This window comes from Panthera tigris, chromosome A2, assembly GCF_018350195.1.
Source record: "Panthera tigris isolate Pti1 chromosome A2, P.tigris_Pti1_mat1.1, whole genome shotgun sequence".
NCBI lineage: Eukaryota > Metazoa > Chordata > Mammalia > Carnivora > Felidae > Panthera > Panthera tigris.
In genome coordinates, this window is record NC_056661.1 from 21745186 (window position 1) to 21758330 (window position 13145).

A 13145-nucleotide genomic window follows, 5' to 3' on the forward strand; every position below is an offset into this window, starting at 1 on the left:
TAGACAGTTGAGCACTTGGTTTTAGATAATAGTGACAATTGTTTTTATATCCCTTGAAGTGCATATATTACTGCTAAGTAGTGTTGCACTGTATGATCACATTACTGTCTTGTGGAACACTCACCCATAGGAGGTCATTTGTGCTATTTCCAGTTTTTGGTAATTACGTATAGAGCTTTTATATTCATAAAACCTCATGCACGGGTTTTTGTGTGGACAAAAGCATCATTTCTCTAGATTAAATACCTAGCAGTGGTATACCTAGGTCATTTGGTAAAATGAATTTTTCTTCTAAATTTTTGTAGTTTTAAATTTAGATTTAGGATCCATTTTGAGTTGATTTTTGTATAGGGTGTTACATTTATGTTATGGATTTTTTTTTCTTTTTTTGTATGTGGATGGCCAATTGTTCCCAACACTATTGGTTGAAATCATTGTATACTCTTAAAACTTAAACTAAAAAGATCTCTAAGCATCACCATCAAGATGACAGTCATTAAATGTTTTAAAATTCCTGTTAACTTATATGTAACACCAAAAGTGAAAATACTTTTGGTCTTAAAGAGAATCCTAAAAACAGATCATTAGGTGGGCACAGAGAATCCTAAAAACAGATCATTAGGTGGGCACAGAATTATGAATTCTTAGGAACTGAAGTTATTATATTTGGGCTATGTGATCCATTACCCATGTCACAATGGACACCAGAAACAGTTTAGAACACTCAGGAGACCAGATTTAAAAACGAAGCCCCAAACTTCAGTCCAGGGACACATTAATTTTGATAGCAGAGAATAAGTACATGTACTTAGCACAGCGTTAGGTACTCCAATGTTAAATGAATGGCTAAAATGCATTTATTCTATTCAAATGATGTAATCCTTATAACACTTTTTATTCAGTGTTATCCATTTAGACAGAGGTGAAATGGCCTGGGACAGCCTATGAAATATCTTTTTAAAAACATCTATTACTGAAATACAGTTGACACACAATGTTATATTGGTTTCAGGTGCACAACATAGTGATTAGACAATTCTACCTATCACACAGGGTTCACCCAGGCAAGTGTGGTCACCATGCAAAGTTATTACAACATTACTGATTATATTCCCTGTGCTGTATTTTTCATCCCCATCACTTACTCATTTTATAACTGGAAGTCTGTACCTCTTAACCCCATTCAACTGCCTATGAAATATCTTATTTTCTACCCCTTTGTGCAACACCACCATCAGTATGTACTAACACATTATGGAGAATGCTTGGAATTAAACTGCATCACAGAAAAGCTCAAAACAATGTTCATAACAAGTTCCTAAGAGCAGAGGGTATACAATGTTCAGAAACATTTTCAAAATTGGGAGTTTTCACATAAAAATCCCAGCTTGTTATTTTCGGAGAGAAGCTGGACACCTTTGCAACAACTGGCTGGAGCTGAGCTGCACATGACTCTCTGATGCAGGGCCAGGTTCTGTTTGCATCAGGGCTACCCTGGCCCACCCACTACATGTGCTTCCATGGCCCATGTGGTTTTTGGGGCAGTTTAGTCTCCTCTACTTAACTCAACATGAACTACAAGATGGGCTGTGCTTTAAAAGGTCTCAGACATTTTTTTTATACACGTGCAGGGCTGTTCTCGGAAGGTTTAATCTGAGTTTGTAGAGGACACTTGCTATTTGTACAGATTCGGGGAAATGGACAAACTTTCTGGAGGGTAATTTTATTATGATATTTAGTATAAACCTTAAAAATGACAAAATCCTTCGATCTACCAATTGTATTTCAAATAGTTTATCTTAAGAGAAAATGCTGAACACGAAGACTTAGCCACAGGATATATTTCTGAGTTCTTAAGAGAATCAGAAAAGAAAAGCATATTGTTTACATAAAGCACGGGAGAAAAAACATGCAGCTATGAATACCACTCTTCTCTTTTTCAAAAAGTTTTCATTCTACCGAAAGAAATCTCACAGGGACTCCCCTGTGAGATGAATAAATAGCTACTGTCATCAAGGTATTGTTCTTTGAAAAAAAAACCTGGTTACAAAAGAGTTAATAAAAGCGACTTTTAAAACTAGTTAATAATAAAACTAGTGTAGAGAAGCATACCACACACTCTGGGACACATTTACACATATTTTTGGAAGGATACAAAGTATTATCAGTGATTATTTCTAGGTGGTGGGATTATGTTTTTTTCTTTTACTCTAATCTTTAAATATGAAATACAAACAACCTCTCAACCAAAATCCAGGATTATATCCTGTGGCTACAAGCAACTCAGTAAGGGGCTGCTGTAAAGGATTGTGGCTTTAGCTATCTTTCTTACCTTTATTATTATTACTTTTTAATGTTTTGTTTATTGTTTAGAGAGAGAGTATGACAGGGGAGGGGCAGAGAGAGAGGGGGACAGAGGATCTAAAGCGGGCTCCATGCTGATAGCAGTGAGCCTGACTCGGGGCTCAAACTCATGAACCGTGAGATCGTGACCTGAGCCAAAGTTGGACGCTCAACCGACTCAGCCACCTGGGGGCCTGTTTCTTACCTTTAAAAAAGGTAAGTTGGTTAAAACAAACTATAGGACTTTAGGAGAAAATGTTTACTATAGAGTTGTAATTTCCCAACAGTCTTTACTATAAATCCTTCACCGCAAAGCGTGGAATTTCATTCACGGTGGGTGGGGGAGATTTAGGATTGGGGTTACATGCCATCACTGAGGCATGGCTTGCACCTCTGCCCTAGACTGTCAATCTAAGTCTCTACTACAGATAAACAAAGGGCCATCTGGAGCTGCGCGGCAGCTGAGAGCGCCCATGCAAACACTTGGCTATGAATTCACGGGTCACTGTGAATTCCAACTCCCATTTGGTTGGACGACAGGCAAGTGTAGACACGAAAAAAAGCTGCTCTTTCAGGAAGCTCCACCTATTTACAGATAGTTTTCAAAACCAGAAAGAATGTATTATAAAAAGGAAGTACCAAAGATTTACAAAATTCCCAAAGGTTTATTAGTTTTAATCTAGCCATAGACATCACTTTACTTATTCCATAGCATGGGGGAATTTTCTTTACAACGGTAATTACCGTGGCTCTCCATATTCTTACCTTTTGCAATGTGTCACATTTTCAGATTGCCTGCTTGACCTAGAGTTCCTTTATAGCTTTGTGGACAAAACCAAGGCTCTGTTCCTTCTTTCATTTTGTGGCTACTTGCTTCTTAGGCTGAGGAGTAAGCCAGGCCACCTCCCAGAGCACCAGCTCTGGTGCACAGCACCTACGCTTTCTGTCCCGTGTGGCACCGTGATCTAGTCATCACTAGGAATGCATGACAGAGCCCTGGATTTATTAGCTACCTGTTCTCAGAACACAAAAAGGCCTCTATAAAAACAGAACAAGGCATCTATATAGATAGCCAGATCTCATTAAGGATATGAGAGGGAATTTGGGGGAATATAAGGTGACCTAAAAGAACAATTATTCTCGGAATTTATTCTCATCCAGTTAGGATCCTAAGTGTTCATGCATCCACTACAGAGATGACTGCTTTTCCTATATTAATTTTCAGAGTTGCATAAATTCCTCTTAATTCTCTATGAGACACTGAGGAATGTGATGCAACTTGAACTTCTCAGGGGCTCTAATGTACACTTCTCTACCTCAGAAGTGAGATTTCCTTTGGTGTTTGAATAGGACTTTTCAACCTTCCAGAGCACTGTTAGAGGAAACTACCTTCCAGAGCACTGTTTCAAAGTCTGCTCCCTAAACTCTAGATTCTTGAGATGCTGAAGTGGAATATGAGAAAAATGGTCCCATAGTTCGATCAACCTGGGAATCGGTGCTGCTGTACTTATTGTAGGGCCCCTCAGAGTCTTGAGCATTGCAAAGCCCAAAGCCCCAGGAGGATGGGGGAGGAGGAGCCATGTTAACAACATTTCCTTAACTCACTTGACCAACTGGAACCTTTCCTAAGGGTCACCTGTTAACTATGTAGAGGCTAGTGTTAGAGCAGAATTGTTTGGGAAACACACCATAGAGAGTGTTTTTCACACCTGTCCCTGGAACTTTTGGTGAGGTGAGGATTACACAAAAAACAAAAGAAAAGTACTTAATCACATATGAGTAAAGAGTAAGGTGACAATTACAATTCCACTGAAACAAAGCGCAGCAGTGGAAACCTTCAGTCTGCCTCCTATGAAGTGTGAAGCTCTCAGGGGCCCATGTCAAGTGAAAAGTCAGGGCAGTTCCAAAGCCACGCAGTTTGAAGACCACTAATGAAATGCCCACTGCTTGACGCATAGTGGACGGTTCGTAAGTGTGTAGTGAATAAGTTAACAAATGCACTACAACTTCCATTTTATTCAATTTCAGGGAGAAAACGCCATCCTTTCACTTTTAAACTAATATACAGAAAAGAAAAAAAATCTAGAAAAGCTTCACACGTGGGTAGAATTCCAAATAATGCTTAATGAAGGCTGTGAACCTACCACCAACTGCAGACCATAAATATACCCTTTGTATTAGCAGGTGCAAATGATCAGGCTACACATATTCCTAAGCCCTAGCAGAGGCCGCAGGGGTGAAGAACAGGCAAGAAGCTTTTGAAGAACTACCTGCTGCAGGCTAACTTTTGCACCCTGAAACCATTTTTCAGTAATTTTATGGGAATAGAAAAAGAGCATTCTAAACTTTCACACCAAGTCAAGGGCTTGGACGTAAGCAAATTTCTTTCCCTTTTAGGCTAAAAACTGTAAGACATGTATTCTTTCTGGACTAATTATCTCTGCTGGCCTAGGGGTGACTTCCCCAGCACATGCCCCCACCCCCCCTCCCCCTACTCCCCACCTGCCTCCTTCTCCCCTCTTGGTCCTCCCAGTCCGTCTCACCCTCTCATATTCATCCTTGGCTCTGCTTAGCATCTCCAGAATGTCGATGGGCCTGTGGTCACTGCAGCCGTTAGCCTGGCTGGGACTCTGTTTGTCCCGAGCAGCTTGCTGGGACCGCCGTGTCTCCTCTTCTACCACACTAGAGGAGGAGAACCAGATTTTAGAAAGACTTCTTTAGGCACAATCTGACCCACGAACTCTCCTGGTGTTTGTCTTCTGAGGATGCGGGAAGAATGTCATAGGGTACGCTTCCTCCGAATACAATTGCAGGGCCTCGGTCTGTATTGGGAGTACATAACTAACTGCTTTACCAGCTCATGTGCAACAATGCCAACTGATGTGTCTCACTGTTAGAAGGGCAGAGTACAGAATTCTTTTCTAGAGATGGTAGGAGCAGATATGTTAAAAATGACCAAATTATTTCTCTTTTTTGAAGTCTCAAACTCAAACTACCAGGTGAAGTACATTTTCAAAAGCATGTAGTCAGCAAGACACAGGCAGGGTGCATAGCTGAGCAACCACTGTGGCAAGTCTGTACTGACACTGGACTGGGGGAGGGGGGGAGAAGGAGAGAGAAGGAGAGAGAGGGAGGGAGAGGGAGGGAGAGGGAGGGAGAGGGAGGGAGAGAGAGGGAGAGAGAGGGAGAGAGAGGGAGGGAGAGGGAGGGAGAGGGAGGGAGAGGAGCTTCTTAAAAAAAAAAAAGATTTCAGCAAATCTTCAAAGGTTTCCCTTATTCTCTCCTTAGAAATCACCAAGTGGGTGGTGAGGTCAGGGTGATCATGGCAGTGCTATTCATTCTGATTGGTGCTCAGGCTAATTCTGCACTTGAAAATAAAGCAAGAAAAGTTGAGGGTTAAGAATGCCAGAGAGGGCTGGGGTCTTTTTCTTTTTAAGATTCATTTAGGTTTTAATCCCAGCTCTAATGAACAGGATTACCTGCCACAGGATATTATGGGCACAGCATAACTTGATTATTGTATAAGCTGAAAACTTTCTGGATGGTGATAAGGACGGGCAATAAAACAATTCAGTAGCAGAAGATCTGTTTCTTGGTTGGGTTTTTTTTTTTTTTTTTAATTTTTTTAACGTTTATTTATTTTTGAGACAGAGAGAGACAGAGTGTGAACGGGGGAGGGTCAGAGAGAGGGAGACACAGAATCTGAAACAGGATCCAGGCTCTGAGCTATCAGCACAGAGCCCGATGCGGGGCTCCAACTCATGGACCACGAGATCATGACCTGAGCCAAAGTCAGCCGCTTAACCGACTGAGCCACCCAGGTGCCCCCTTGGGTTTTTTTGAACAACAGGAATAGGACAAGAATAGGCCACTTTAGTGTCAGTTCACTGCTTTAAAACAACCTGCCTAGGAGCTCCCATTCATGTGCGTGGGATGGTTCTTTTATTTGAAAACACTGGGTTAAACAGTATTAAGCACTTTTTTTTTTTTTTCAACAGCAGACTCATTCTGAGTTTTTAACGTACTAAAGTATATTTGATTCTCCAAGAAGGGTGGGCTTATACATTTCCCCAAATTTACTTGACCAGAATCTTCTCCGAAGGCAAGATTTCTGTTTAGAAGATCTTGCTTTGCAGTAATGGTGTTATTTCTCTATCTAGATGCTTATAGCTCTGAATATGATGATTATTTCTGAAATAAATGTACAGTCACAGACTTTACAGTAGAATGAAAGAAGACTGGTATGTGATATGAAGATCAGACCAATTAGCATCCATATTGTCTCATTTATATCCATACCAGTCAAGAAAGACTATATGGCCCCAACTGTGAGGCCTGTTGCAAAGGAGAAAAAGACTGGAGAGATATACGTTGGTTATTTCTTGATGGTAGATCACAAGCAATTTCCCGTTCCTTTTTTGTCCGTTTCTTCATTTTCCATAATTAACAGGCACTCCTTTAATAACGAGGGGGAAAAAAAGAGTGCTATTTCAAGAGACTTGTATTTGTACTCAGTTACAAGCTGCACCAGCTTGAATTCACCTTCATTGAAGACTCCGGTCACACAGCCTGTTTCTCCTCCCTCTTGCCAGGCTGCCTGGTTTGTCCATCCTGGTATTCCCCTCATCCCTGCTCCAGACTGTATCTGGATCTGTAATTTTGGTTCAGTTTTTTTTTTTTTTTTTTTTTAAATAAAGTAAGCTTTATGCCCAACATGGGGTTTGCAATTCAAGACTCTGAGATCAAGAACTGCATGCTCGGGGCGCCTGGGTGGCTCAGTCGGTTAAGCGGCCGACTTTAGCTCAGGTCACGATCTCGCGGTCCGTGAGTTCGAGCCCCGCGTCAGGCTCTGGGCTGATGGCTCAGAGCCTGGAGCCTGCCTCCGATTCTGTGTCTCCCTGTCTCTCTGCCCCTCCCCCGTTCATGCTCTGTCTCTCTCTGTCTCAAAAAAAAAAAAAAAAAAAAAAACTGCATGCTCCACTGATTGAGCCAGCCAGGCACCCCCCAAAAGAACATTTCTTTCTTTCTTTTTTTTTAATTTTAAAAAAATGTTTGATTTTTGAGAGAGACAGAGTACAAGCGGGGGAGGGGCAGAGAGAGAGGGAGAGACTCAGAATCCAAAGCAGGCTCCAGGCTCTGAGCTGTCAGCACAGAACCCGATGCGGGGCTTGAACTCGTGAACTGTGAGATCATGACCTGAGCTGAAGTTGGACGCTCAACCCACTGAGCCACTCAGGTGCCCCAAAAACATTTCTAATAGTCACCACTATTAGACCAGTGGAACAGGCCTCTTTACAATGTTCACTTCTGCTTTCAACAGCATGTCCAGGTGGCAAGAAGGGACAGGAAAGATGCCAGGACTCTATCAGGCCTCTTCCAATCCAAACTCTCTGAGGAGCACCCTCTTCTCAAATATGCCCTCAAGACTACCCATAAATCAGGAATAAGGCTCACTTCCATGAGTTCTCCAAATTTCAGTCTTCGTAGGCAACCGTTCAAACAAGTATTTATTGTTAGGAAGAGTTTCTGGCAGGGTGGATTTCCTCTTTAGGAGAGTCAGCATTTCCCAAGTTTAGTGGATTTTCAACCCTGCCACTGACCAGAGAGGATTTCTAAATTCGGATACAGTACAGGTTTAGAGGTGTGCATGCTCTACCGCAGAGCTTCTCAGTTTTTATAAACATCTTTTGGAATAAGTCAACTTCTTTACTTGGAGAATTTTTATTATATTGCAGCTGTTGAAACAGTGATTTAACAGAATGGGCACCGACAGGCACATTTATTGAGACACAAACACAATATGCCAATACACACCTGTATTTCTGGTGGGCAGAGATAATATTATGAATTATGTAGCAAACAGAGGCTGTACACAGGCAAAGTCAGAGCAAAGAAAGATAAAGCAGTCTTTTCTTTATCTTTGGTGACCACGACACCATTTATCACAAAGTTCATGTTAACATATAAGGTGTTCTCTTCGGCCATAAATAGGCCAGGCACTTGAAAACTCATTACTAACAGTTTCATGAGGGCACTCTCTAATCACTTTCAATAACTCCCCTGCTTCTAGTAAAACCAGCTGGAAGCGTAAGCAAGTGTGCTTCTTTTGGGCATTTCTTGTGAAAGAAACTCAAATGCTCCTTTTCCCTTTTGCTTTCTGTTTCTACTTCCTCATCCTACTTTTGGTTTCAGTACAATATTTTCAGATAGGCCTTCAGTCTTTTGCCTCATTTGCCACCTGAAGTCTTGTATGAGGGGTACCACTGGCCCTGACAGTTTAGACAAAAGCTCAAAATGGTTTCCTGTAAGTAGCTATTAAAGCTAAAAGAAACATATTTCTTACTTGGGGTCCAAAAGTTCTCAACCTGCAGGAGAAAGTCTATATACTAACATATTCCAAAGTTTAGATATTTCAGAAAAATATTCTGGATTTCAGGATAACCAAGAATCAATACATCTGTGTCTTCTAAGTAATTTGAAGTAAACTGCCTTTGCTGTCACTTTCAAAAATACAAAAAGTAGTCATCAAATAAGTAAATGGCTTTGTAAAAAAAGTAGTTTTAATTCATTTCCAGGGAAAGGTGTTGTAAAAATAAAGTGTGCTCAGTTGCTATGTGTCCAACTTCGCAAAGCTCAGATGATGACCTTGAGGTTAGTGAGTTGGAGCCTCACGTCAGGCTCTCTGCTGTCAGTGCAGAGCCAGAGAGCCCGCTTCGGATCCTCTGTCCCCCTCTCTCTCTGCCCCTCCCCCTGCTCTCTCTCTCTCTCTCTTTCAAAAATAAGTAAAACATTAAAAGAAAGGGAGGAAGGGGGCGCCTGGGTGGCTCAGTCGGTTGAGCGTCTGACTTTGGCTCAGGTCATGATCTCGTGGTCTGTGAGTTCGAGCCCCGCGTCAGACTCTGTGCTGACAGCTCAGAGCCTGGAGCCTGCTTCTGCTTCTGTGTCTCCCCCTCTCTCTGCGCCTCCCCTGCTCATGCTCTGTCTCTCTTTGTCTTAAAAATAAATAAACACATTAAAAAAATAAATAAATTAAAAAAAAAAAGAAAGGAAGGAAGGAAAGGAAAGGAAGGAAGGAAGGGTGTTTCTAGAGAGGCAACATGTTTTCCAACATGACTGATGCAAGTTCATTTGGAACAATGTCTTCAGGGGTGTATGCCCACAGTAATAAACACAGCCTATCCTGTGAGCTCACGGCCAGAGCCATCAAAGCAGAAGGCGGACAGACATCCAATCAGGACATGACAGTGGTCTTCGATTAAAACTTTGCTTTAGCCATATGGGCTTCTTTTAAAATGCAAATATGCCTGGGATTGAGGTTTGGGGCTTATTTATTTACACTTTTATAGAAATTAGTGTGAAATTGGACTGTTTCTTAAAAAATTAAGACAGTTTTCTTCCAAAGATGTAGATAAAAATCTTGCAGGAGAACGAAAGGAATTCCGATGATGGGGTGGGGGTTCACACCTCTGGGGAGATTTAGGCAAAAACCGAAAAGGAAACACAGGTGAGCCAGAATACACTGGTGGCCGCAGCACCGCAGGCCTCTCCAGCGCCACGGTGTCTCGGGCTCCCAGAACCCAGACCAGCAACACCAGCAGCACAGAGAAGCCAGATGAGGGGTGGCTCCTGCGGGCTAGCTTGAGAAAAGACAGTAAGCCACCCTTTAGAACTCTCACTCAATGAAATTGCTTTCCAATTCCAAGATTCTGACATACAAAGCATCTCCTGGAACACAGCCCATCAGTGAACTGGGGGACCACTACACCTAGAGTCGGTGCCACAAAGGAGTTCACGTCAAGGAGGCGTGGGCAGGAGTTCTCTACTGGCTGCGGAGCGCCGCACCACTCCTCTCGCCAGAGCCTAGCGCCACCTGCCTGTGCCCTGGGCGTGATAGCGTCCTTTGGGGTCAGCCCTAAGCACATGCTTAACAGTAAGGGTTTGGTTAAATTAAGATTTGTCTTCAGGACTGGATAAAATTACAAATACCACAGAGGACTCTTTAGTGTAAACTGGAAAAAGGCTGTTGAACTGAAAAGTAGGAGGTACAGGGTGATCTGTTTTTGTAAAAAAACCACCACACACACCGACCTAATGTACAAATAAAAAGACGGGAAGGAAACAGACTAAAACACTAACAATGGGAGTAGTAGGGTTACAGATAATTCTAGTTTTAAGCTTTTCTGCCTCTTCCAATTTTTGGACAATAAGCAGGAAATCAGGGGAGAAACAAATTAGTAGACTCAGTAGCAAACAGAAGTGAGGGGGAAAGTGATTTTTCATCTCTCATATATCATTAATTAGATCTATGTTGTAAAAGAAATACTTACTCGGCCATGAGTTTGGCTATGCGGTGACAGTCATTCTTATCGTAAAACCAGATGCTGTATATTGACACTTGAAAAACAAAGGAGAAAAAAAGATAATGGGAAATGCGGTTTCAACATTTGAGTATATGTAAATACTATATTATTACCACGGAATGTCAGAGAATTTACCACCAACAGAATTTACCATCAAACCGTCAAATTGTTAAGAGTTCCTCTAAAGAAAAAAAAAGCCTCTCCCTTAAACTGCTTAATAAAATTATTAATAAAATTAAGATAGGTAAAATATTCAGATGAAAATTGCGAAAGAAAGTTTTCAGACATGATTTCCAGATCTCATTGAGCCTAAGGTGCCACTAAGTGTAAGAGGTACCATTATTTTCTGTGTTACCAAGAAAGGAAAGTGCTGTTAAACTAAGAATCAACATTGCGAGATGCATTTCAAATTGACAGTGAAATGTGAAAAAAAGTGTCTTAATTATCGAAAACCAAGTTCACCCACCAGCAGAACCAAACAACAGAACCTCCATCAATCTTTCGAAGCTTGAAATATGGAATCAGTAATTACAATAAAAACAAACACCAGCTCCAGATCCAGCCTATGATCAACATCGTTCACGCAGGAAATGGAAATGCTGGGGCTGAGCTCAGCCTATCACACTTCTTTTCCTTTTTCATTCCCAGCACGTGTGGTGTGATCAACACTAAGAAAACCTTCAAAAACTATTTGGTGAATAGACAAATGAACTTTATAATTAAAGGTTAACAATACAAAAAAACCACTGTAAACACTTTTTGGATAAGGTGGGACAGAAATACTGAATTATAAGTCAAAACAAACATATGAATAGCTATGGCTCATTGCTACCACGTGCGCCCACCATGATACTCACAACTTGGCCCAGGCTGCACCATCCTTCATACTTAAAATGACTGGTACAGGCAGTGCAGATATCATTATGTCTCTTTTTAAAAATTAAACTTTTTTTTTTTTTTTTAAGACAGGAAGTAGAATTTATTGGTGGGCATGAATAAGGAGGGAGCAGTGCTGAGGTTCTCATGAGTGCAGAGCCTGTCATTTGTCTAAGAGGCCATGAGTAGGGATGTATTTGACCCCACAGCCATCTGGGATGAGCTGCTTTTCAGCCATCATGTCTCCAAATTTGTCCACATTAAACTTAGCCCTATTTCTTGGAAATGAAGATCTTCTGGTGGCCAGAGGACCTGAACTTGGCTCTGCGTAGGGCCTCAATCACACGCTTCTGGAAGGACATGATGACATGGCCACTGTGGACCCTAACCATGTGCCCTGGGGTTTTCCAAAGGCACTCCACATACCTGTCTGGAGCCCGTCAACCCCAGCACAGGACAACATCTTGTTGATACAGATGATGGGGATGGGGTGGAGTTGCACTTGGATATGAAAACCATCTTTGCCATAGCTTTTCACCATGTACTTGCTGGCAAAAATACAGGCAGTCTCCAGGGCTTCAGAGGAGAGCTGCTCATATTCATCTGACGTCATGTGCCACATAGTGGGAACCCATTCACTTTTGCCTTCTTCTGCCCCAGGTCAAAGATGTGGATATTGGCATCAGGGACACTTCTGCCGAAGTGAGACTTTGGGTATGTTTTGTTCTTACAATACTGGTAACACCATGGCGACACCAGGATTTTCAGTGGCGCTCCAAAGGAAAAGGGCTAAATTAAACTTTTAATTTTGAAATAATTGTAGCTTCACACACACTTGGAAAAAATAAACAGAGACTGTATGTGCCCTTTGTTTCTTCCATTGGTAACGTTTGGTAAAACTACAGTATGATTTCACAGCCAGGCTTCTGACATTGATACAGTCAAGTTACAGAACATTGCTGTGGCCACAAAGATCCCTGGTGGACTTTTATAGCCACACCCTCTTCCCTTGGTCCCTCTCCCCCATCTCTGACTCCTGGCAGACACACTAATCTGTTCTCTGTTTCTTTAATGTTGTCATTTCAAGAATGTTACAGAATATAAAGGGAATCATATAACACGCAACTTTTTGAGATTGAGTTTTCTAACCCAACATAATTCTCTGGATATTCATCCAAGTTGTTGCTTGCACCAATTGTTCATCCCCACCCCCACTCTCTTTTTCGGCTGTGTAGTATTTCATGGTGTGGCCATACCTGTTCAAATGTTCATCCACTGGTGGACACATGGTGTGTTTCCAGTTTTGAGTTAACAAATAAGCAGCTATGAATGTCCATGCACAGGTTTTCGTGTGAATGTAAGTCTTCATCTCTGGGTTAAATGCCCCAAAGCACAGTTACTGAGTCACAGAAGTTGCATGTCCAGTTTAAAGAAGAAACTCTGTTCTCTAGAGTGTTGGTACTATTTTATATTCCTACCAGCAACATATGAGCAATCCAGTTTCTCTGCATCCTTGCCAGCATCTGTTCTTCTATTTTTAACTTCATCCATTCTGACAGGTATATA

General features: G+C 41.7%; 1 protein-coding gene and 1 pseudogene across 4 annotated transcripts in view; both read right to left on the reverse strand.

Annotated features, from left to right (window-relative positions):
* The window catches only part of DCP1A (decapping mRNA 1A), a 56756-nt gene that overhangs the window by 17582 nt on the left and 26029 nt on the right, over positions 1-13145 (reverse strand). For all 4 annotated transcript variants that reach the window (XM_007081899.3, XM_042979164.1, XM_042979162.1 and 1 more), the window contains 2 exons: positions 10671-10737; positions 4887-5025 (listed from right to left, as the gene is read on the reverse strand). In XM_007081899.3, the coding sequence (XP_007081961.1) occupies positions 4887-5025; positions 10671-10737 (206 nt within the window). The remainder of the gene's footprint in view (positions 1-4886; positions 5026-10670; positions 10738-13145) is intronic.
* Positions 10957-12867, reverse strand: LOC102956668 (annotated as a pseudogene).